The sequence below is a fragment of the Cupressus sempervirens genome, chromosome 7 (assembly GCF_028749045.1).
Source record: "Cupressus sempervirens isolate cs-2001-9-10 chromosome 7, ASM2874904v1, whole genome shotgun sequence".
Lineage (NCBI taxonomy): Eukaryota > Viridiplantae > Streptophyta > Pinopsida > Cupressales > Cupressaceae > Cupressus > Cupressus sempervirens.
In genome coordinates this window covers 62,371,557-62,399,111 of record NC_143124.1, presented here as the reverse complement: position 1 = coordinate 62,399,111, position 27,555 = coordinate 62,371,557, and the positions used below count along the sequence as shown (strand labels likewise).

The window sequence follows — 27,555 nt, the reverse complement described above, 5'->3', positions numbered from 1 at the left end:
TTTTTGACCTATGTGTGGTTTTTTTATTGTAACTTTCTCATTTGGACTCCATTTTTTCCAAACAAGATATTGTCAGAATGTTGTTTCTGAGCCCATCATGATGGTGTAGTTTATTTGGACTTTTGATGCTATTTGGTTTCCTATTTATGTAGTTAAATTCAGAGGTTCTATTTTGCACTCTAGAAGACATATCTTAAGACATTCTATTTTTCAAATTCTACTCTAGGCACATCCCATTCAATTTTTTGTTTTTTAGCATTTTGGTGGATATCTTGGTTGTTTGAGGTTTGGGGATCAATTTTGTTGCTTTAGATTTTTTTTCATGGGTTGTACTATATTTTATATCATCCTTATGTTTCTTTTGATCTTTGTTGGCATCCTTTTGTAGTCACTCTATTACATTTTAGGATCATGCACATCTTTGTGTTTTGTTATGCTCGTACAACATTGTAAAGTGCCTTGGAGAGTTTCATGTTGGCCATATTTTCCATCTTCCTTTGTCAAGTGAGTGTTCCTTCCATGATATTAGCCTAATGATGTGTCAATGACACGTACCATTATAGGTGTATGCACTTCTTTTATACTCTTGATGTTCCAAATTCTTCTTTCTATAGGAGATATTGCATTTAGTTTCAATGTTCATCTCTTACCTCTCAGCATTATAGGGGGTTATATTAGTTCTATTTCTTTCTTGGTTCGATGGAATGAGCTATGTATTCTATATTTGATGCTATGTACTAGGCAATTGTTGTGGCTGGATATCTATACATTTTGGTGTGATGGATCATTTACCATATAGACATTCTCTCATTCCTATTTTTTGAAGGCCATGAAGATACCTTCCATCTTCAATTGATAATCTCTTTAGACTTAGTCTTCTCCACCTAGTGATGTTCTATCTAGTAGAGGTTCATCAAATCAATAATTTGACAATGTTTGCAACTTCATGCTTCAGTGGTGTTTCTCATGATCATCTCTTTTGTTCCTATTTTCTAGGGCATTCCCTAGTTTGGAGGCTTCTTAAGTCCTTCACTAGTTCTTTTTAGTATTATTTCCATCTCTTTTTGGAGTATGGTTTTCTCTATTTCTCCTCTTTCTAGAGATTTGGTTGTGATTGTGTACCTCATTAAGCCTTTGTTGCCAGCAATCAAATTTCTTTTTAGTAGTGGTTTATAGGTTTTTAGCTACTCCCTAAGTTTATCTTAAGGGGGTGGGCAAGGGTGGGGTAGTGGTGTTAGAGTAATAAGATATTGCCTTATTAACTAAATCATTTTGATCTAATTATTAAGTCACTTATTATCTCTAGTTTATTAAGTTAAACTTTCAACATATAATAATTAATTATTTTATTAATTATTATCCTGCAACATAGATTTTACCTGTTAGGGTTTTGATCTCCTTTTATAAAGATTGATCTCTTTGCAATTTATTTATTCAATTTTGAATATAGAAATCTCTTTTTCTCTCATCAAGAATGTCTCATATGTGGATCTAGGAATTCCAAGCTCCGTAGATTTTTGCTTCTCTCTTTCTATGACAGGTGTTTACATGTAGGTGATTCTTTGGAGTTGTTGGGTCCTTAATAAAGAATGATGTCATCACAAACCTTGAACTTTTCATTGGTTGAATTTCCTTCTAATATTACTTTTTATCAAGGAACCTTCACATATTCTACTATTATTTCTTATTTCCAACCCTTTGAGATGCTTGTAATATTATTGATGTGGGCTATTTAGGAGAGAACATTGGCAAATTTTTACTAACCCATTTTATATATTCTATAAGAAAATCATAGGCTTGGATTTGATAATCCATTGCCCCCCCCCCCACCATCATTAATATATTTCTAATTTAAGAAGAATCATAAGCTATTATGGTTTATTTTCACATTGAATTTTCTACAATGCAATTACTGTGAAAACCTGGCTAAGGAATCATAGCTACTATTTCCTTTTCATATATAGTGTACATTATTTTTGTCATTTTTGCTCATCAATTTATCCTTCCTTCCTTTCTACTTTAAACTTTTGTTAATTTTTGAAGTATGTGTGAATAGAGACTATTTATATATTTAGGGAGTCATTCTAGGTTTGGATAGACATATGAAGTACACACCAGTATCTCAAAAAGTGATGTTTCTTTGAATCTTTGATGCAATTTTTTTTAAATATGGCATTGAATGTGTTTTTATACTCCTAAACTAATTGGTCGTTCTTCTACAAAATTAATTACAATTTCATATATATTTTTCTTATAGGGATACTTAGTGAATTAATTCTCTTTTATAATCTCTATGATTTCTTCTCATGTAGTTTCTCTAGTAATATGTGTATTAAATTAGTTTCCATCTTTCATTTCCTTAACTATTAATTTAACTTCACATGCTAGTTTAACACAATTCTCACCATTAAGGAGGGAAATGTGATTTTTCACGTATCTAAGAAATTATTACTACAAAAATACATCTTCATCTCAGATTCTACAAGATTTTTTCCTTGAACTTTTAAAATAATTAAATTTGTATTCATTTTGAATGGGGAGTGTCCACCAAATGTTGAGTTTCTCAAGTTCACTAGTAACTATCAATTTTCAAGCATATAAAAAAATTGCTCTATTATTTTGACATGTTTCTTGTTTAATAGGTCCTTGATCTATGTTTTAAATGCTTCTTCCAATTCATTAGTGTGTTGTTTGACCATCTCAAATTGTGTGCATCTAAAAGGTAGTTCATATGAATTGTGCATTATTTTGTACCCAATCCTTTAGTAACATGCAATGGGATATATATGAGCCAAAAAAGCTATCATATCATTGATTCAAATTATTGACTCATTGTACAATACCTAGTGTATAACATATAGTATTGAGAACCTACTTCAAGAGCAATAAATTCAACAAAGAACTATATAACTCATAAGTTCTTTAAATCAATTCAAAAATTAGACTATATAGCTTTCATTAGATCCAAAGGGTCATCAAACCCGATTGGGATTTTGTTACCCAAGTTTCTATTCATATATTTTGCCTTTAGGTTTTCAATCAAGTCAAGTGTCAAAGTCTTGACTTTGAGTTCAGATTGCCTATAGGATGATCTTTCTTCTTAACATATCTTGGATTTAACCTAATACGAGAATCATATGAGCAATGCATCAGTCCAAAGCTAGGTGATTAGGGTTTTGTAAGGGTTTGTTCATGCTTTTCCTGATGAAAGAAGGTATACATGTTCTAAAGATTCATATGTTTCTTGTTCCTAATCATGTTGAAATACAATATTCATGTTTAGAAGAAGTTCTTCATCTTTGAAAGTTTCTAAATTCCATGGTCAAATATCTATATCTAAAGAAATGTACTTTATCACTAGCATATATAGAGAAAATGTAGCAAAAGGCATCAAAGAATGAGGCCAAATATTAATATACATATCATGAGCACAAGTTGAAAAGCAAGATCTATTGATTTCAATGTAGATTGAACAATCAAAAATGCAGAAATGGTGAAGAACAATGTTAAAGGTGACGAAGAGCAAAGTTGAAATTAATTCAACAAATTAAACACATCTATTTGTCCACATCACCAAGGTAAAATGTTAGATTAATACAAGATTGCTCGTCATTAGCTTGTTGACAAGTTAAAAAGTTTTAAAAAGGACTGTAGGTCATGTACATTATCAGCTATCCGATCAAAGAAGATCTACAAAGGTCGCTATATCATTATAAAAGGATGTACATCTGTTAATTCATGTGACATAGTGACATGAAGGCACGTGTCTAGTGGGCCATCATACTCCATGAAGTACAGTCAAAGTCTACTCATAAGATGCCATAGAGCAAGGTGTTCAATGTTTGATTTTAAAAGCAATAATGTACCACCAACTATTTGTCACATGTATGCCATGGTGCACCTAGTTGGAAAGAGGGACCCATGCTATGAAACCAAGAGACTTAATATCATTTTTGTTATCAACGTCAATTCACAAAGAGACCCATGGATGTCTCTATCTCACTATGTGAAGTCGCTCATCCATTATTCCATGTGACAAAGTGCCAAGAGGGACCCATGGAGGAAGTTCTAAAGGAAATCATAACATTTTAATCTCAAACATCAATTTGAGATCAATGATGGTAATTCAAAAATGCAATGACCATTAGAATATGAAATATGCAATTTGGTGAGGAATAGTAGAATATGAAAGATTAAAATATTTCTATAGGATTTGTGAAATTGTAGGAAGTTGAAAGGTCATGGGATGTTTTCAGGAATATTATGGATTGTCAATAGAATAGATACGAAGTGCTCATATATCATGATAATTTTATATTTTGTTCTTTTATATGATGGTTGGTCTACCAGAGTTAGAGGATGATATCAACAGACTATAAGTGTAATTTCATTTGATATAGGGGGGGTTGGTAAATTTGATGGTAAAGGAGTCTATAATTCCATTTACTTTATGTTTACTGGTCATGTTTTTTACCCATTTTAAAATTAATTTCTACATAAAGAATTGAAAGGAAATTGTATGTGTACCTATGATAATAGGGTGGATTCCATTTCATTTTGATGTTTGCAGTGGAAGTGATTCCATTTACTTTCCTCATATATGATTATGCTTCTTCTCTTATTCATTCCATATTATGTTGGATAGTTTCATTGGGATTTGAAAGATTGATGTGTATGAATCTATTAGAAAATTGTTGAATTCCATTTCATTAAGTTTGGAAGTCAAAGAAATTCCATTTTCTCTCATGTGCATCTCTTTTTCTATTTCTCCTTGCATTTAAATGAATAACACTGCATTTAGATTAGAAGAAAGAGTTAGGAATCTCAAGATAGTCTATTGCAGTCATTCCATTGGATGTGATAGGTTGCCCAAATCTACTTTTTGCCTGAGCTATTTTTTCCTACAAACAACTTGGTTATCCTATTATTCTTTACTGATCTCAAGTTAAGAGCTCATAATATCAAAATTTTATGATCATATAAAAATATATTCATAGCGTATCATCTCAAATCATAGGAAGTTATACCTAATCAATCCAGAGGGCAATGATAGAATATATACACTGACCCATTTGTTCCTCACATTTTGGGCATCTTGAGTCAAGGTAAAGCCAAGATTAGCAAGAGGGACAAACTATTAACCAACAAATTCATGTTGAACATTCTAGATAATATTTATTACAATATAAGCTAGGAGCATGCAACACAGTTATAAGTTATGAGCCTCTCATCTTGGAGGTCTTTGGTTTGAGTCTACACAAGCTTAACACATAATAATTAATTTTACAAATAATAATAAATAATCAAGACTTTGGTCAGTTAGTTATGAAAAAATATTTATTATATAATATAAAATCATCAAAATACTATATAGAATTTTACCTCAACTTTGAAAAGCCATTAGTTTTGGCCAATAATGGATTCTTTATTCTTCCTTTAAGGCTTCTAAAAACTTTTTCTTAATGTCATGTTGAAGAACAATAGGTTCAAGAATTGCTTAGCAAGCCCCAAATACTCTAGCAAGTTCAAAGGTTTTGGTTGAATTCCACTAGAACTTTTGGGAATCAATCCTTTATGAGTAAAAGGTTGCAAGAAGATTTTCAAAAGCTAATTTTAGGTGTTTACTTTCATGGATGCATTAGCCCTAGTACATGATCTTATTTTTTTCAAGAAAAATCCATTATTAATGATTAGTTGATCTTATTTTGGGTCTAGATCCTTGTTCTTGCTAGTTAATTACTCTAGTTTAATTTGTCTCTTTCAAAAAGGATTTTCTCTTCATGTTTGTGTTGACCTCATTGCTTGCAAATTCTTGTCTATGTTCTATTGGCATAAGTAATATTTTAATAAGCCTTGACTGACTCCCATTTTATTTAAACATTTTTTAATAAAAACTATCAAACAATAAGGCAAGAGCCTACAACACAATTGTATATTGTGAGCCTCTTATTTAAGAGGTCTTGGGTTCAAATCTACTCGAGTGCTTAAAAAATAAAAAAAACTTAATCATAACACAATAATTAATCATGGCTTTGGCCTATTACCAATCCAAAAAAAAAAATTATCAAAACAAACCAAATTTAATTTTTAATATAATTTTAAATACATTAATAAATGTATACATTAAAAGTTAAAAAATAATTTTTAGTGATTTAAGACAAAATAATAAAACCAAACCAACATCTTCAATATACAATTTTATATTATATATTGATAGATCAAAAATAAGAGTTACAAAATATCATGGGGAGGCAAGGCTACCCTACCTAACAAAGCTACCTATAGATGAGTCCTCAAAAAAGTGAGGAAATTTTCAAACAAATCCATGAAATCCTGAACCAAGGCCTAATTAGGAAAAGCATCAGCCCATGTCCACTCCCTGCTATTTTAGCACACAAGAAAGGAGAAACTTGGAGACTTTTTATTGTTTCTAGATAAATTAATAGAATCACTATTAGGTATAGGTTGCCAACAAATAGGATTGAAGACTTAATGGATTGTTTAGAGGGAGAAAAATATTTCACTAAGATAGGCCTAAAAAGTGGCTACCACCAAATTAAAATAAATGAAGGAGATGAATGGAAGACAACCTTCAAAACTAAAGAAGGTTTGTATGAATGGCTTGTAATGCCATCCGGTTTATCCAATGCTCATCTACTTTTATGAGGCTGATGAATGAGTTATTTAGCATGTTAATTTTCCAACACTATACATCCAATGGAGGTGTGAGATCTTACATTATATTTTAAAGCTATGATATCATTTGCAACACATTATTTTAGTAAAATTGATCATTCTTATTTTTGGGTTACTTTTTGTTTTTATATATTTGATTCACATGCATTTTGTTGATTCATATTTGTAATCATTTTCAAAATATATAACTTATGCATATATAGTAAAATACATTTTGTTAGCTAGGTCTTAATTCAATCATTTTGGTGAACCCTATAATTCTAATGTTTAAATTTCTCTATATTTCATTTGAATCTATGTGTTTGCAAATTTAAATAAGTAATATGAGCAACTATTTCAAAATTTTATTTCTTATGTGCTTATATTGCTCAATTAACTAGATTAATGTTATCTCATATCACTTAATTACTTCATTACAAACATATTTTATACTTTAGAATGCATATTTCTTTTATCACATGTCTCAATATTTCATATGTCACATTCTTGTTGTTTGAAGTTATTCATTAACATATCCCTAAAAGCAATTCCATATTGCATAACTTTTATAAGGTGTGTTTATCAATCTACTTTCACAACTTGTATGAAATATTGAAGATAAATATAAATTTTAGGTTTCATGCATTCTTTTGTGTGACCATTAATATGAATTGTTTGGAATTGACTTTGGTTAGGTTCTTTTTCTTCCATTCATTTAGCTCTAAAAGGGAGATGATAAAAATAAAAATAAAACTACTAATATCATCATCTTTCTCCAAGGTATCCTCATTTAGGAAGGATAATATTTTTAAAGAGTGAATTGCCAAGATTCATCAATTTTTCATGTCTAAAGGAGATACCATTTAGATATATAGAAGGTAAAGACGAAAAAAATTGATTTTTTAATCAATTCATCATGTTTTGCTAAAAGTATCCACACACACACACACACACACACACACACACACACACACACACACACACACACACACACACACACATTGTTAGTAGGGTTCTATAATGGTATTTATCCTCATGGGGTGACCTACATTTTAGAAGAAGGTTTAATGTCATTAGTCAATGTTTTGTACCTAAAAGAGATATTATTAATTGAAGTATTAATGCTCTATTCTTCTATCAAAATACACTCATGATTACGTCAAAATCTAGGAAATGTCTAGGCATGAGTCATCAAGTTTTATCTTAAACATAAATATAGATAGGATGAAAAGTTATGTTACTTTCAAAAGCATTCAATGAAATATTATGAACTTTTTCGATAAAACTAAAAATTGAATTAGCAACATAATATAAAACATCGATTCACAATATGCATAATGATCAAACAAAACACAAGTATAACATGTACCATTTTAAATAACAAAAAAATACCTAAAGATATGTGCTTGAATATGAGAAATGAATGTTTCTCAATATAAGAATCTCATTAAAAATTAAATTTTAGAGTCTATGCAAATGTAAGAAGACTAAGTGTAAGTATCTGTGGTGTTTGACCATTTGTGTAGATATGGTTATAACTATCATGGTACACCTAGTTATAATTTATATGGCCCGATGATATATATTATTGTGTAGATGGTTGAGTTGAGATATGGGTTGACTTGGACTTTTGAATCAAATGCAAAAGCAATGTGATGTAAATGAGAAAGTGCAAAGGTGCAAGTGTGCGAGTTTGAAAATGTTGTTGCAATAGTTGATAAAAAGATATTATGTCTTTTTAGCTCGTCTTATTAGTGAGTCCACTAGAAGACAATATCTCTTTTGCCAACTTGTGCAAACCTACATTTGGCCTTCAAGTAATTATTCCTTTTAGTGATAGACAAGCCCTCCTAAGTTTAGTGTCCCAGCTACCAAGTTTTTTCAAGTGTAGTGCATTCATTGGTTTGATATAAACTATATAAATTAATTATTTGTATTGAGTTTGATTCTCACCTTTCTTTTTGTTGACATTGTATTTCCATGTAAAAAATTTGTATTTACATGTTTGTGTTTCCTTCTCCTTACCCTTGCTCATTTTCATTGTCTTCAACACAATTTTCCTATAATTAGATATATTATCTTGAGTGTGATTTTTTCTTTTTATTTTCATTTTTTGTTTTCTTCAACATTATTTTATGTAATTAGATATATTATCTTGAGTATGACTTTTTAATCAATTTTTTTAGACTTTGTTCTTGACTTAAGTGAGTTTATTTTAAAAGAATCTTTTAGAATAGCCTTTAAATAAATCTAAGAATTTTATTGAAAAATGCATATTTCTTGAAATAAACTGTTAAAATACAATAATTTTTATTATATTAAGTGAGGAACCAAAGAAAAGAAAAAACTAAAAATATGCCCTCAACTATCTAAAACTATCAATTAAACCAAAAAAGAAAAACACATTAAATAAACTAAAATTAGCGGCTCATAATACTTAACAAACATTTTTTCACATAAAAACCCAACTAAGTCTCACATGAAACTACAATGAAATAGAGTTGTCATGATAGAATGGAGTGTTGGAATTTGATGAATGATAATAAATAATTTAAACTTTGCTCGTTTATTTATTATAAACATATTTAAATATTTAAAATAATACATATGAATATTTCTAAATTTTAAATTTGAAATAGATTAGAATGAATTAAAAAAATTATATAATTTTTTATTATTAGTGATCATCATTTAATTTAATATAAGTATTAATATATATGTTTCTATTTTTTCATATATTACTAATCCAATGTAATGTTTCTGTATTGTTTGTTATACATTTATATTAATTTAGATTTTTTAAATAATTTAAATTTAGAATTTTGTTTAATTAATTTGATTTTTCTAAATATATCACTAATTTATGATAATTATTTAATTTTTTATATACAAATAAAAATTTGTACATAACTTATTCTATAATATTAGTAAACTCATGTCGATTATTCATTCATAAATGTAAAAATTGATTAAATTGACCACATTCTCATTAGAAACATATATGACAAGTGCGGGTGATCGTCAAAATCTAGGTCGGATAGGATGGTATGACAACGCCATTGTTCTATTCTCGTCATTTCCTGTAATCTTTCAAGAGTATTCAAAGATCATTATTACATTATCGATCATCAATAATCCACCGTCACAGTGAACAAACTGTTACATACAGAAAAAAGTATACAATATTAAAAAACCTACTTTATAATCAGATGTTTCTCCCCTATGGCATAAGTTGTCCCATTTTGGTCTAAGACTTCGTGAGCTGCTGTAAGGACCATGATTTATATCTTGTAGCGCAATTTGCTATAAGGTAGATAGTTTGATAGGCAAGGCACATGCCTATGTCAATTTACTTCAGTAATGAGAATGACATGTTTAACATTTTCTTTTATTTTTATATAAGAAAATTTAAATCCCATTCATGCACCCTACCTAGAAAAGTACACCCTACTTAGAAAAGTCGGGACTTTTTGTTTTTCCCTGAGGAGATAAGATTTGTGTGGATCACACCACAGAGAAAAACACATCAGTGACCTGGCGAAGTGACAATTACTTCAATCTGTCCATACCTTTCAATGTGTCTGCAAAAGATAGACTGAAAGGACACGGCCAAAGAAAATAAGAAGATAGCCATAAAATGTCAGTATTTGAATTTAATAGACGCAGGGACATCACTCGCGCAGTTACTTTTCGTTGGTAAATTGTCTAAACGTACAAATTGTAGATGCCGATCAAGTAAAGGAGAAGAAATAAAATTAATGTGGTTATCTGTTGCGCAATAAAGGTTTTGTCAAATCACATTGTGGCACAGGTTGTCATGTTTCGCAACGGCTACCCAGCCAGTTCGTTCGACATGGCTGGGTATGCCCATGACCATGCAAATCGTTGCATTATGCTCCATACTGTCAGAAATGTTGGTACTAGATTTGGGGAAAAGTTTTTGCTCATTTTTCTAAATCGGTTTATAAAAATGGTTTAAAATAAGAAATGATTTTAAATTTGTGGAGTTTACTTGAAAAAACTGATGACTCAAAACCAGGGTTTTATTTAAGTTTGAATTTTATCAATTTTACTATATTATATGATTTTTTTGTATTTTTGATGGAGGGTTGAGACCTGCCAAGCATGAGGCCTGCTAGTTACCAATGAGCGAAGGTTTAGGAATCCCATACAAATCAACGCACTTGAAGATTTAGAAACCCGATACCAGCCCACACCCGATTGACATTATATATATATAATTGTTCAAGAAAAATAAATTAATCTTTTAAGTTTTGAATTTGTTTAGATTTATAAATGTTTAATTTTTTAAAATAAGATAATGTTTAATATATGAAAATTTGATCGAATCATTTTGCTAGTTTAATAAAGTTATTTATATTTTATTATCACAATTATTCTAGAAATAGAAAAATATTTTTAAATGATTATTAAAATAACATTTGTTGATTTATTTTATTATGGTTGTTTTGAGAATAAAAGCATTATAATGAATTAGTCATTATTTTTTCATATTTTAATAAAATTGGGATTTTTTACTACTATAAAAGTACTACAAAAAATAATGAAATAATAAGGAGGATAATAATAATAATAACATCATTATTTGTTTTGAATTTCTTATTTATTATATGAACAAAAATAAAACGATAAATATATTAAAAAGTAAACATATATTAATTTTCTAATATTAAAATTTATATCTATCTTAATATATTATATAATTAAAGAGTTTTAAAATATTATATTAGAATTTCAATATTATTATTATATAGCTTTAATAAATATATGTAGATACAAGGGAAATTTATTTTTCAAATAATATATTTAACAATTTTAAAGTTCATTTATTTTAATTAATCATTGGTATTAATAGTTTATTTTTCATATATTGTCATAATTATTTTATTATTCTAAAGTTACTTTGATCGATTTTAATTATTCTAAAGTTATTTTGATTGGTAAGAGGCCAAAGCCAAGATTAATTATTATGTATTATTATTAATTATTATTTTGATAAGAGGCTCACAATTTACCATTGTGTTGTAGGCTCTTGCTTAATAAAATAAATAATATTATTCATAATAATAATAATATTATTAAATTACAAATTATAAATTTTTTAAATATATATTTTAATATATATGTATTTGTAATTAATAAATATTATTATTAAAAATCAATTTACAAAAATAATGTTTTATTATATTTACTCTCTACTACTTTATTATTTGAAACAAAATAAATTACTTGCATAGAAATGACTACACTTTACGGCACTGGCTAAATAGCTGAATATTTGCACCGGTTATTTAGCCAGTGCCGTTACCTCCGTGACTCGGCACATTAGTTTTGTTGGATGCCTTGTCGTCTATGTCTGCACCGTACTCCAGTTTGCACCGTACTCCATTCCGTCAGACTTGATCGTTCCAGTTTTGACGGTGACATTATCGCTTGTCGTGCTTCCACACGCCACATGTTTTGGGCTTTTCTTTGTGGTAGGAAGGGACCCCACTTCGATTGCAATGCTCGGACTATTTCTCTCCACCATTTTCATTCAGTGTTGCCAGATTTTTCCATTGTCCAAGTTTAATCAATTTATGCTTTTCTAAACATTCATTTTATTTGAACTATAATATATCTATATATTCAGTTTAATCAATTTGATTTAAGTTATTTAAATTCATTTCAATATCTTATAATTCTCTTGTTGATCAACCTCTCAAGCTTGCATAACATCATAGTCGTGATTTTCTCTCTTTAGATGTAATGTGCATTTTGGTTGATGGTAATATTTGGGAGTTACATGACTCACTATTAACTCCAACATGGTAGAAGAGTACCAAATATGTAGCTTCCTATCCAATTTCTAAGAGATCAACACAAATGTGGGATGAGAACTTTTACTCAATGTATTTTTAAGAGATAATTTTTTAAGGTTTTTCCCATAGTCACAATTTTTTTGAAATGAATTAGATTTTGCAAATAGTGGGAAGATCTAGTCAAATATATTGTTGGAATAGCACAACAAGGTCATATTTTCTTGTAACTTGAAGTTTATTCCTTTTACCAAATTACACATTCTACTAGTTGGAATTTAAGATTAGTTTCTTGGACTTGTTGGTGACATAAATTTGTTTTATGGATATCCCTTTCCTTTTGCATGTAATATGAGTTGAATTTATAAAAATAAATTAGGAGGGTCATTTGTATTAACTAACTTTAGCCTTTTTTAAATTGTCTTTCGAATTGGGTATTGGATATTGTGATATAAAATTTGATTAGAAATTTAAAACTTCTAAGAGCTTTCTGTTGGTATAGGTCTCATCCTTGTATTTTATAATTGGTACATATTATTTCCCTCTCTTTTATGGAATACATTGCATCCATTAAGATAGTATGCTTAAGGTCTTTGGGATGGGTAATGATGATCAATGTATAGGTTCTCATTTAACCTTATCTAGGGGAAAACACGACATTAACATAATGATTCTTATATGGAATTAACATTATGATTCTTTGGGAAAAATCATTGCTAAGTTACATAATCATATTTTTTTCTTCTCCATTACTAGCATCTAGATTTCTTTACAAAGTATTTGACACAAATAAAATGTTCTTCATGTTTCCTTGTGTCACTAGTCCCCCATTATTGTTATTTCTTTTTGTCTACTATTAATAATCACCTAATATATTTTTTAAGTGCCCAAGAACCTCTTTGTAATATTTTATTGGGATTTTTTTGGGATCTCCTCTTGTGTATCTTTATTGAGGGATTGTAAGAAAAATGCACACAACTAATTTGGGATACATTATTCATGATAGCTAGGAGCATGGGACTTACTTGTGTCATGTGATAAAATGGTTCTTCATTCATTCATATCTTTATTAACAAGTAGGAATTATCAAATACCTATTTTAGTTATTTTATTTATGTCAACGAGAGTGAAAAACTCAAGAATGAGTTACACAAAATAATGAGTTGAGGCCTTAGGAATCATATAGTACTAATCCAAGACAACAACCTCCAAAAATTTTAAACAAATTCAAGTAACTACTAAATAAAATGGAGGAAGTTCTTAAATTCTCATTAAAATATGCATCTTGATATGCAAGGTGATTTGTACTCCCTTAAACTTGGGAGGCTAGGAGGCCATTGAAACATGGTGTTGTGATTATGTGATCTAAAGGCTCCTTAAAATAATAAAACTACATTCCTAAAATGGGGTGTGTGTTGAATGAATAATTCCCCCAAACATGTAGAGCTTTCTTTGTTGATTTCACTTCAAACACCACTCCCAATTATTCATACTTAGGAAAGAGCGAATAACTAGGTGGGATAGTTTTTAAATTTAAAGATCAAATTGGATTTTCTTCATTCAATTATGAGTGTCAAATATGTCACTTGGTTGGTTTGAATTTTGAAAGTAGGGTATCCCTTCTAATTAGTTCAAGGTTGCTATATTGTAGGATGGGTGTAAGGGAGGTATACAATCCTCCTTCCTGATACTAATGCAAACGAGGCCTTGATTTTCACTTAAATTTGATCATTTTTTGTAATAACGAATGAGTTTACATATGATCATCATCGTAGATATATATTCCTTTCCTTGGGTTTTTGTGAATATATTTCTTATTACCTAGATCTAGCTCAAGTGTCTTGATCTATAAGAATAAATGTAAGATATTGATGAGTTATTCATCCTATTTTTTGATCTTGAGTTTTACCACCCTTAGGTGGCTTATTGAGTAACCTCATTATTTCTTTCTTCTAAAAATATTTTTAAAAATTGTTTGGCTTGGTAGGTTGTGTGGAGAGACTTAAGAGCTAGGCCTCTTCTAAATTTTTTTCAAGATGACTATTTCATTATCTATTTTAATGGACAACTACACTCTTTCCCCTACTCGAAATAGTTAGATTGCTCGACACTTTAAACAACCTACGCGAGAGTAAATTTGGGACTAACTCACTAAATGCAACATATTCTGACTTCAATGTAAGAAATGGAAACATGCATAACCAAGTGCAATAGTAAGAGAGAAAGGAAAAGATGACAAAATGGGTAATTTCCAGATTACAAAGTTTAACTGATATTTTGACAATACCCAGATTGTCTATATCTCAGTCACTTCATCAACCAATTTCCAACCTCCTTATACAATGAAATATAGTTCACATATGAACTACAAGATATAGAAGAAAGAACAAAGAAAACTTATGCTGAAGAAAGTAAGGCATACAATGTATTGAATGAAAGATATAAAACCAAGTTCGTTAGCATTCACTCAACTGTCAAAAAAAGATAGTTCACTCCAAATACTACACTACAACTAAATGAACAAAAAAATTAAAATTGGACTCAAAGTCACACACAGTAGTCCTAGCTATAGGGGTTTTCCCAAAAGTAATTTTTTTAAAATCTTATTAACTTCTCAAAAAAATACATATATAGGCCTTCTCAAAATGGTTAGCTACAATAGATGATTGCATCGCAGACCATCTCTGAACAGAATACGCTAAAAATAGGACAAGCCTAAATCATTGTTTGTTACAGAGACTGACAAAATTCCATAAATGGATACAAAAAGAAAGAGGGAGAGCAAAAGATAGCAGTCTGGAAGAATGACAAACATGATCATGTCTTTTTAAGAGTAATTGCTTTAGCTATGTAGGCTTTCATAGCATCAATTACTTTGTCCAAGTCCTCAACACCTGGGATGATGATATTGTTAGCTCGAATCATCCAGTAGTCATGCATTTATGTTAACTCATCTATTCTGGCAACCTTGGACTAGAACTTCTCTGATGCCCTCCTTATGATCAACTCAACAGATTGAATCACTTAGATTTTATACATCTAGAATTTTTTGGGTTAGCGACCTCATCAACAAATGCAAGGAACTTTTCTTTCATGTGCTTGACATTGACCAACTTACCATTTCCAAATACATATGACTCCATATGCAGTGTCTTACAATATTCAAAAAGTTTCTCAATGACCTTGCACATCCTTAAGCTCACCTACAGAATGAACAAAGCTTTCTACAATAAACTCTAGAGATTTTTTCTTATGAAACAATGGCTCTTGGCCTGGCTTCAGGATCCCATGAGAGATAACAATATTAGTCTTCATGTTGATCTCTTCTTGCAATAGGGCCAATTGCTCTGTCAACCCAACTGCTGATTTTTGTATGGTGGTTTGATGATTGGAATTTGCTTCCTGAAGCTTATGAGCATCTAATACTAGATTTTCCAAATTTTCAATTAGTAGGGGACCTTGTGCCTTCATCTAGTCTACCCACGCACAACCAATTTGCCCAAATTTTCTCTCTTGTTGTAGCTTTAGGAGTAGATTCTTTTTCTCCTCTACATTCGGGTCAAATTGGTTGGATGATGTATTCCCAAGTGTAGATTTGATGAATTCCATCAACTCTCTATTTGAAGCCTTTAGGACCTCCTTTTCCGCTCTCATCTCTTCTAGCCTATCTTCAATTTTCTCATTAGTGGACTTCCATTTGTTCACCATGGAGTCATGAATAGGGATACCAATATCCACTATTTTGATCTAGAAATTGTCCATGGAAAGCTTATGGAATATATCCTCCTTTTATGGCTCTGCAATCTCTACTAGCATGTGGCCAATAGATGGATCGGTAGCCAATGCTACAATTGATCTTTGCTTCTTCATTTTCTTAGAGGTTGGCTAAGAAGAGGTAGCCTATGTAATGAAATCTTTTGATGGTACAGATTCTTTATACCTTCTCTTCTTCCTATCAATGGTCTCCTTGAGACATGACTCAATAGAGAGCACATTGATAGCGGACTATAGGGCAGTAGGATCAAACAAATTCCTAGTAGTTGGTGGCATTTTCTTGCCTTGAGAAGTAGCAAGGAAGGAAAAAACCTTAGTCACTAAGAGGGCCAAGGTGTCCCCTTGCTATGATGTGTCCTGCTCTTGGTCTTCCATGGGATTAGTGTCACCATCCAGGTTGATCACTTGAATAGGGGAGGGAGGCACAACCAAAAAAATTTCTTGTTCTTTCTCCTTCTCCTTGTCCTTTTCCCCTTCTTTGTCCCCAATTTTTTTTGTATCTAAGAGAGAGCCATCTCCACATGTAGGAGTAATTGACACATTTTTATCTGGAGGCTCATCTGCACCTTACCCAATTGATTGAGCTAGGCCCACAAATGTTGAAGGTAGTGGTTGTTGCTACATTGGATTGGGCAGCTCCGGAAGATACTCCACCCATTGAACTAGTGCTCCCCATCCTCTTCTTCCTTTCTCAGGTCCACTCTACCCACTTTTTTGTCCTCTTGATGATTATGTGCATGAGGACTTCCATGGTGTCAACAATAGGGCCTGTGGGTAGGGTAAACACAATAGGAGTGCCTTTGATCTTCTCTTAAGATGAGGGATGCATGTAGGAGCCATCATCTGCAAGGTCAAAAACATCAATAGAATTATTATACAATGCAATCTCACCAATAGTCAATTGGGACCAAAACTTATCCTAAGTCTGGTACTCGTGAAGACATCATGCCTAGTAATTTTTGATGTTTGGAATGTGTCTATAGGCATATCCCAACTTCAAGTGGTCCCTAACGAAGTTCACTGGATCATATTGAGGCCTTATTACCTCATAGTCTACTAGTTTGATTTTTCTCTCAAAACTCTTTACTAGATTCTAAGCATTGGATCTAGAAGCACAGGAGTAGGGTTCAACCACTATGGGGAAGGGGATCATGACAATCTTCTTCACATTTGAACATAAGTTGTTCACTTCAAGAATTTGTCGACATAATTCGATAAGAACCTCCTTGTCCTCTAGGTACTTGGGAATCTTTTGGGAAAACCATTAAAGGCACCTACCCGTAGGTATGAGAAACTTAGAAATTGGATGATTATTGCCCAAATTGATTGATATCCAAAATTGCCTCTAGTGAGAATCTCTTTTTAGGGTATCCTTGTAATTCCTAACACAACCTCATTATGAAGGCATCATTTACTGTCACGTACTTCTCATAACATCTCTACAATTGGAGGTTTGGGTAAATTCTTACACCTTTGTATTCTCATCATAATTCTAGATGCTGGGAAGGTCGGGCCATAAGTGGTGTGTAGCTAAGGCATAGATAATCTAAGACAACATATAGAACTGCTTGAATACCTTGGCCAAACTCAACCATGAGGCAAGTTCATGATAGATGATTTGCACCCAGTCAATCTGCATACCCTCAACACATATAGCTTGCACCAGGAAGAAATGGTGCTTAATAAACTCTAGAATTTCCTCCTTACCCTTTAGTTTGAGTAGCAAGGCGAGGACATCCATGATCTCCCTCTTTAAATTGGTCCTGAAAAGAGTCTTGGGCATCTTGCTCTTCTTCGAGCGGGGAGTTTGGAACCATGTTCTCTGCATGTCCTCCCATTTTAGGTTCTTCTTTTCATTGAACATTGATGCAAAAGAGCTAAAGTCAATATCACAGTACTCTTCTTTAATGGGTATGCCAAATGTAGACTGCATCAAAGCCTTGCCGAGTGAGATGAGGATGGATTGGTCGAGGAACAAAATCTGCATTGTTTCTAGGTCATATCTCTTAATACATTCCCTCACAAGCTCTGGTGCATGTACTACCATTGGAAAACCAGTTGCTTCTACCAATCTGCTATCTTTTAACTTCTGTGTGATTGGGTGAATAGATTGAGAATTCAGTCTTTTATGAAGATCACCCAAATCATAAAATTTGAATTGTGTGTTTGTAAGATTCTTCAATTCACTCTCCAAGCTTATTAACTTATCATAACTCACATCTTTGATTTCCATTCGCTATGATTGCATAGGATACAGTTCTCAATAAATAGTTATTTTAATATACTTAAAGAAATTAATTTTAGGCAATTCTAATGAAATAGGTATAGGAATTCAAACATTTGTACTACATGAACTAAATTAAGTTTGGCCAACAATTATAATGGTAGGATTTGCATTTAATTCCATGATCAATGACTATTTAAACTTTTCGTTCACTTTCACATAAAAGCTCATCTTCCCAGAAGCTTTATTACTTTACTTAGAGTAAATTCATATTACTAGAAATCACTTTACAAAATAAGTGCTTTTAGTTATGAGGGAAGTGCCCTTTTCAGAATCCAGAATGCATGAATACTCAATAACTTAACATATGTGGGGAAGAGAGAGAAACATAGCTTTTTCGTAAGCCCATTTTACTTCTGTTTAGAATTGCATCCTAGGGAGTGATCCTTTGATGACTTGCGCACTTCATTCTTGCACTTTTTGCACTAGGCATATAACACTTTCTTTCCTTATGTCTAGGTCGCATCTTCACAACCAACTTTTCTAGAAGTATCTTTTGAGCATCTTTGAAGGTTATTCATACTTTAAAGTTACCTGACTTTTTATTTTGAAAAACCCTTCTCTGAGCAACATTTCACGGAACAAAGTGAATCAACAAAACTTAACCCTCTAATCTCAATCTGATGGCCAGAAGTTTAGATTTCAAACATCAAGTTTACAAATTTCAAGTTATAAGAAAATATGATCTTGTTGTGCTATTCCAACAATATATTTGACTAGATCTTCCCACTATTTGCAAAATCTAATTCATTTCAAAAAAATTGTGACTATGGGAAAAACCTAAAAAAAATTATCTCTTAAAAATACATTGAGTAAAAGTTCTCATCCCACATTTGTGTTGATCTCTTAGAAATTGGATAGGAAGCTACATATTTGGTACTCTTCTACCATGTTGGAGTTAATAGTGAGTCATGTAACTCCCAAATATTACCATCAACCAAAATGCACATCACATCTAAAGAGAAAAAATCATGACTATGATGTTATGCAAGCTTGAAAGGTTGATCAACAAGAAAATTATAAGATATCGAAATGAATTTAAATAACTTAAATGAAATTGATTAAACTGAATATATAGATATATTATAGTTCAAATAAAATGAGTGTTTAGAAAAGCATAAATTGATTAAACTTGAACAATGGAAAAATCTGGCAACACTGAATGAAAATGGTGGAGAGAAATAGTCCGAGCGTTGCAATCGAAGTGGGGTCCCTTCCTACCACAAAGAAAAGCCCAAAACATGTGGCGTGTGGAAGCACGGCAAGCGATAATGTCACCGTCAAAACTGGAACGATCAAGTCTGACGGGACGGAGTACGGTGCAGACTGGAGTACGGTGCAGACATAGGCGGCAGGGCCAGCAAAACTGACGTGCCGAGTCACGGAGGTAACGGCACTGGCTAAATAGCCGGTGCAAATATTCGGCTATTTAGCCAGTGCCGCTGCTATTTATCTGTTTTCATTAAGAAAAATTAAAAAAAGGCTTTGTTTTCATTAAAAAAACAGCCACAGATTTCGCGCGCGACCCTGCTGTTATCATTTCATAAACCCGTAGCTTTCTTCATCGCTTTACTCTGCAACTCGATTCCATAGCATCTACTTCTGCCAGCTCCTTCAAGAATCATGAAAAGACCATCTGCATCTACTTCTGCCAGCGGTATGGACGCTTCTGATGAACTCGCAACATCTGCATCTTCTCCTCCTTTAACACTCATGAAAAAACCATCTGCATCTACTTCGACCACTGATCTTACAGCAGGGGCTTTTCATGGAGTCGCACCATCTGCGCCTACTCCTACTCCGAAGCCCATATTCAAAAGGCCTTCCTACGACATCTTCATCAATCATCGCGGGCCAGACGTAAAATCCACCTTAGCTACCGCTCTCTATGATATGCTCACTGCTATGACACTCTCTGTGTTTCTGGATGCACCGGAGTTGGAACCTGGCGATTACTTGCCCCGAACAATCGAAGCGGCAATGACCAGCGCTTTGCTTCATATTGCTATTTTTTCCAAGACGTACGCAGAATCACCCTGGTGTTTAGCAGAACTAGCATTTATGCTCAAAACTGGCACAAGAATTGTTCCTATCTTCTACTATGTAGATCCTTCTGATCTCAGATGGGCAGAGAAAGGAATATACGCCCAGGCCTTCAAAGACCATGCGCTGAAGGCCAGATACAGCCCAGAATTGCTTGAGGACTGGAAAAGGGCACTCCACCAAGTCTCATTTTACTCTGGTCAAATCGTACAAAATAATGGGTAAGTGTCACTTATTCGTTCTCCCTATTCAAATATTTACCTTTGCCATGGCATAATAATAATGATTTGTTAATACTAAGATATGTCTATTTTTGTTCTTGTAAAGCGATGTGATGGAACTACGGAGGAAGCTTGTGGAGATTATCTCGAAAGAAATAAAGAATGTGCCTTTGGTAGTTGCGAAGCATCCAGTAGGTCTGGAAGAAATGGTGGAAGATTTTGAGAGGAATACCCTCCAATCTGTCGACGATCAGGGTGTCCAAATTGTTGGAATTTGGGGTATGGGTGGTTCTGGAAAGACCACTCTGGCAAAAGAGTTATACAATAAGAATTTTTCTGCATTTGGATGGTTCAGTTTTGTATCTGATGTTCGAGAAGCCACTGTCAAACATGAATTGCATATGAAGCAGAAAAAAATCCTTCAAGATTGTGGTGATCAAAATGTGAAATTTGACCATATCCAGGAAGGTAAGGGATATCTTTCAAAACGTTTGAGATCTGCTAAGGTGTTAATTGTTGTGGATGATGTGGATGATGTGGATCAGTTGGATGCTTTGGTGCCCGTAAAAGACAGCCTTGAAAAGGGTAGCCTCATCATTGTTACAACAAGGGAATGTAATGTCCTTACGCTCTGGGGCATTACCTCCATATATAAGATGAGGGTGCTTGAATCACCTTATGCCAAACAATTATTTTGTTGGCATGCTTTTATACAACCTTCTCCCCTGCATGGGTTTGAGGAGTTGGTTGAAAAGTTCTTAAAGGCTTGTCATGGATTGCCTTTATCTCTTAAGGTAATTGGCGGACAACTCTGTAAACAGTTCAGTAAAGAATATTGGAACTCTTTGTTGCATAAGATCAAAAGACTAATGCCTAATGATATCGAGAAAATACTCAAAATAAGTTATGACTATCTTGATAGTGAAGAAAGAGCTATGTTTCTTGATGTTGCATGTTTTTTCATTGGAGAAGAGCATAGCTTAGCAATTGATCTGTGGGATGGATTGGGCTGGAGTGGTCTACATGGTTGGGAAAGACTCTTACAAAAGACCTTGGTTGAGCTTGACAAAGACAATCGAATAACAATGCATGACCACATCAGAGATTTGGGAAGGACTATTGCCAAAGAACAATCACCCTATCGTCTTCTCCCCCAGTTTAACATTCAGGCTGAGAAACAAAAAGAGGTAAGACTATTTTTTTCCATTACCTTAATAGAAACAAAATTATTATTATATTGAACTAATCTAAACAATACCTATTGCTACACAATATTTGTTTCCACAAAATTTTGTAAGTTTTAGGATTAAATAGTCTGTATAAAAAGAAAATCCCGTTAGCTATGCCTATTAAACAATCTACCAGTTTACTAAAAATTTATGTGTTTGAACAGCCAAAAAAATAATTTCATTGATCTTGTTCTGGTTGCAGTAGCTCTTCTATTCTTAAGCTATTTGGTTTCGTATTTTTTCCGTCTGCAGGATAGAATGGCCATTCATGGAATAATGGCGAGCTCAAATCGAATAAAATGGAAGGCTTCTACTTCGGTTTGTTTGCCCATGACTTATGCTTATTCTACTTGTAGTAAATTTTAATTGTATGTAGAATTTCGCAGCTTTATATTTATATTTTGTTTTGTTTTCTGAATTTTATTTTTTATTTTTTATTTTTAAAGGAAGGAGATGACACCGATACTAGCAAGGACGATGAGTCTGGTGTTTGCTGCAGGGACGGGAAACTAATTGTTAAGACAACGGGAGGAGATTGGCCGCTCTCACCCTCTCCTGCTGGACTGAAGTACTTAGTAATTAAGGGAGGTTCTTTCAATTCAGTAATGGGTGAAGTAACAAGAGACTTGGTCTGGCTTCGTTGGATTCAAATGGGGCAGCGGAATCTCTTGTCTGGACTTTCAATGAAAAGATTGAGGGTTTTAGAACTGCACGAAGAAGAAGAATATGCAAAATCTGATTGCCGTCAGTTAGAAGAGCTCTGGGAGAGCGACAGTCAGGTAAGTACCATTCGGTTTTGCTTTTTAAAATCTATATTTGATTCATTTTGTAAATGTTGAAAGATCTACATTTCTCTGAGTGCAAACTTGTTGCAGGCCCCTGTGCAGTTACGACAGTTGCTTATTACTAATTGCCACGAACTTCGAGGTTTTCCGAAATCAATAAGGCATCTCAGCCATTTGAGAAAGATAGAAATCAGATATGGCTACAATCTGAGGAATCTCCCAAATGAATTTTGCCTTCTCAGATCGCTAGAACACTTGGTGTTGCAACATTGTAAGATGCTGTTATCCTTACCGAGCACTTTCGGTAATTTGAGCAATCTGCGGCATCTAAGCTTGCAGGGTTGTATCAAGTTGAGGGGGTTACCGGTTTCCTTCAAAAACTTGAAGCTCATGGAACATCTCGATTTACGGGGGTGCAGTCAACTCAAATTCATGCCCGACATCCTGCAAAACATAAAAAAGCTGGTGTTTTTGGATCTTCGCTGGTGCAATAAATTGGATGAGCTGCCTCGTCACATCACAAATCAGACTTCCTTGAAAGAGTTCTATTTCAGCAATACCAGCATAAAGGAGCTACCAGAAAACATTGGCCAACTCCGCAGGCTGAGAGACATGGCAATAGTAAATGTTTTGTTGACGAGCTTGCCACCCTCTTTTGGAGGCTTGTCTTCCTTGACGAGCCTTCGGCTTGAAGATTGTTCTGACCTGGAACTTCTGCCTGACTCTCTTGGAGATTTGTCTTCATTGAAGAATCTTGAATTTATGGGTTGTCCTAAGCTGCAATGCTTACCTTATTCTCTAGGTCGTCTGCCTTCTTTGACACATCTTTCTATCCAAACTTGTCATAAGCTGGGAAGTCTACCCGACTCTCTTGGAGGATTGTCTTCCTTGACCGATCTTTGTATTGCGGATTGTGCACAGATGGAAGACCTACCCGGCTCTCTTGGAAATCTGCCCTCATTGACTAAGCTTTATATCAAGAATTTTCCTAGTATGAAATGTCTACCTGACTCCCTTATAAATTTGTTCTCATTGAAAAATCTTAAAATTCATTGTTGTCCAGAGCTAGCATGTCTACCCAAGTCTCTTGGAGATTTATGTTCCTTGACAAATCTTCAAATTAAAAATTGTCTGGAGTTGAAAATGCTACCTGACTCACTTGGAAGATTGTCATTTTTGACTAATCTTTGTATCACAGATTGTTCTAAACTGAGATTCCTACCTAACTCTCTTGGAGAATTGTCTTCATTGAACAGTCTTAAAATCCGTTGTTGTTTTGAGCTGAGACATATATCTGACACTTTAGGAGATCTGTCTTCTTTGACGAAACTTAGTATTCAAAATTGTCATAAGTTGGAAAGTCTGCCTAATTCTATTGGAGGATTGTTTTCCTTGACTAGTCTTTATATAGATGACTGTGCTAAGCTGGATTGCCTACCCAAGTCTCTTGGAAAATTGTCTTCTTTGACAACATTTTGTATTAGAGGCTGTCTGAAGTTAAAGTTTCTACCCGATTCTATTGGAGATTTGTCTTCTTTGACAAGTCTTGTTATTAAAAATTGTCTTAGACTAAAAAGCTTATCTGAATCTCGTGAAGGATCTCTTGGAAGATTGTTTTCTTTGACTAGTCTTTATATAGATGACTGTGCTGAGCTGGATTGCCTACCCGAGTCTCTTGGAAAATTGTCTTCTTTGACAACACTTTGTATTAGAGGCTGTCTGAAGTTAAAGTTTCTACCCGATTCTATTGGAGATTTGTCTTCATTGGAAAGATTTGAACTTCATTGTTGTCTTCAGCTGCAATGTCTACCTGATTCTCTTGGAGATTTGTCTTCATTGGAAAGATTTGAACTTCATTGTTGTCTTCAGCTGCAATGTCTACCTGATTCTCTTGGAGATTTGTCGTCCTTGACCAGTCTTTCTATTACACATTATCCCAAGCTGGAAACTCTACCAGAATCAGTTATGCGACTTAATAATCTCCGATCGTTGAGTATATCAAATTGTCCAATCAAGGAATTGGACTTCGGGGCAGTATCATCACCTTCTGAATTGAGCAGCCTGAATTCTATAGACGTAAGAGAAACAGAAGTGAGCAAGATTTCATTTTCTGAAGACTGTTGTCCAAATTTAGAGAGGCTTGATATTTTTGATAATCATCATTTAGAGGAGATCGAAGGACTGCCAAGTACCCTGGAGATAATATATATGGGAAACTGTGAAATGTTGAGGAAAATGTCAAGTTTTGCAAGATTAACTTCTCTCAGAGACTTTCGTCTGAAAGGTTGTAACAGACTTGAGATAATCGAAGGTTTAGGAAATTGCACAGGATTGAGAAAGTTAATTTTTGAGACCAGATTGGAGGTACCGATTATAGAAAGCCTGGAACGCCTGGAGAAATTGTGGAAGCTGGAACTCAGTGCAAACAAGGGGCCAGTTATTGAACGTTGTATTCAAAAGATGGAGGTAATAATAGTTTCCAAGAGTAAAAATTTCGAGTTAATTTTTCTATTTGGGCACTGACTGAATGTTGTAAATGGAATTTGCAGGTGTGGCCAGCAGAAACAAAAATATGTGCCCGGACAGTCCCTGAAGCGGCCTCGCTTGTAGACTTCTTGCTGTCTCGGAATTCGGTCACTGGTGACTCTTTGCTGTCTCCGAACCTGGTGATTGTTGACTCCATTTCAAACCACAAAATTAAGTCGTCCAGGCCAAAATTGGTGCAGAATGATTCCTCCAGTGGCGATGCCTTATTGCTCTTTTTTATCATAAATTGTGTTTCTTCACAAATGAAAATGTTGACGACTATCCATTGGAAAACAAAGTCCAGTGATCATATAGCATGCATTGGAAGGACCAAACTTGAAAAGGGTAGATGGGCATGGGTAGGTGTCTTTGCACCATATTCAGATTACAGTTCAGCTCGAGACTTCTATTTGAACAATGAAGCCTCCGAGGGAGAGTGCGGAGAAGAGGATGAAGTGGAGAAAGGATTGGTTGTGAGAGGGGAAGAGCAAATACTTTGGGAGGCACTTGGCAGAGTATTGCCGGATTTGTGGCAAAGTTAGTAAGTTCTGAATAAAATCACATTTATATGCATATCCAACAATTGCTGCGTTCCACGAGGTCATATCTCTCTTCAGGGTTTTCTCAAAAACTCCTTCCATAATGACTTAATCTACCTCCCACCCCTGCTGCATCATCGCTCCTCTTGATTAATCCCAATTGGTGTCGAGAAAACCAGGCAGGGGTAGTATTCTATGTTCGTCCAATTTGCTTGTCCTTCCTTACAAGGGTTATCCTAACAATTAGGCCTTGTGCTAAAGACAGATTCTTGGTAGCTGGACATTGCAGTCAACAACCATAGTGGTCACTTGCCCAGGACATTTTTAAACCAGTGATTTTGTTATTTCCTCTACCAAATTTGTGTAGCCCTTGTAAATATGGGAAGGGGATAATTTCTCCCGGTTATCAATTGCCTGACTATTCTTTATCTTGCATAAAATCGGAGACATGGATTAAAAAATAATGAGGAGGATCATCAATTAAAACTGTAACTTAATCTGTAGCAATCGTATGTAAGCAACAGTCCTACTTATGTTCATTTAGCTAAGTCTGTAATCTCATGTAAACAATTAAGTCAAGTCTTCTCGCATAATTTGCTTAAACGTAGAGGGAGTAGAAAATTCTAGAGATTCTGAGCAATTGATTGTAATGTAATTAATTTTGATACAGTATAATAAAATTTGAATTTGATCTCTGCTGTAACAGAGCTGTGTCTATCTGTGTTCATATATTTTTGTGTTTAAAATGTGAATGCCCTGTTTGCCCTGTATCTGCCCTATTTTCAGATCCTTCAGTAAATGTAAGGATTTTAATAGTGATATTGTGTAAGTCGATGCCATAATCTATTTGTAATAGCTAATAATCCATTGTCATAGCCAATAGCCAACAACAATAAATATAATAATATATATTCACATGGTTTTCAGTTTTTATTAACGACTTGTAATTCTAGAAAGATTTTAATAACATCTGCGAGGCCAAATCAACCTATAAAATCCACAAGACAAGCACACCCGAGAAAAGGGTGCACCGTTGTTTTGTATGATTTTCTTACTAAAATTCATGAGGACGTTATTATTTCTGAATTTTGGACGGACGGAAGCAGTTGTCATGCAGAGGTTCTTTTAGTATCGTGCAGATTATGTACATTTTTCCCCATCGGCATTATTGATTGCATAAGACATATTTTGTACAGAATCTTGATGTAAGCTACTTTGCAATGGTTTCTGTGAGCAGATCAAAATTAAGAGATCAACCGACCTGTCGCTCCACAAGGAACTTTTGAATTGTTTTGTATGCAAATAAATGTGTGAAAAGATTTATAGTAAATCAGAATGTAGATGTTTATCCATTATCTGTCATATACTCCACTTATTTTGATGAATTTCTATTAAAAGAACTATCAGTCTCATATTGATTTTCTTCGATTTGAACAATACATCATGAATAATAGCACAAGGTAATCGTGTTTTCAATTTTATCAGGATTTCTGGTGCAGAGAGAATTTCTGGCTTCTTAAATGAAATTTTGGGGAAGACAAATAAAATTTGAACTTCCTTGGCCCGATTTGATCTAAGTAGATCCTAAAAATTGAAAGACAAAAATTCGAACTATAACAATTTCTTTTGCAATATCCTAACCAAATCAAATTTGATCAAA

At 33.4% G+C, this 27,555-nt stretch overlaps 1 protein-coding gene across 1 annotated transcript; it reads left to right on the top strand.

Annotated features, from left to right (window-relative positions):
• Nucleotides 1-20,013: 20,013 nt before the first annotated feature.
• Nucleotides 20,014-26,598, top strand: LOC149545484 (uncharacterized). Its single transcript, XM_089790677.1, has 6 exons — nucleotides 20,014-20,816; nucleotides 20,923-22,003; nucleotides 22,298-22,363; nucleotides 22,492-22,824; nucleotides 22,921-25,296; nucleotides 25,380-26,598. The coding sequence occupies exons 1-6, from the start codon at nucleotides 20,176-20,178 to the stop codon at nucleotides 25,896-25,898; spliced, it is 5,016 nt and encodes a 1,671-aa protein (XP_089646803.1). The 5' UTR covers nucleotides 20,014-20,175; the 3' UTR covers nucleotides 25,899-26,598.
• The last annotated feature ends 957 nt before the right edge of the window (nucleotides 26,599-27,555 follow it).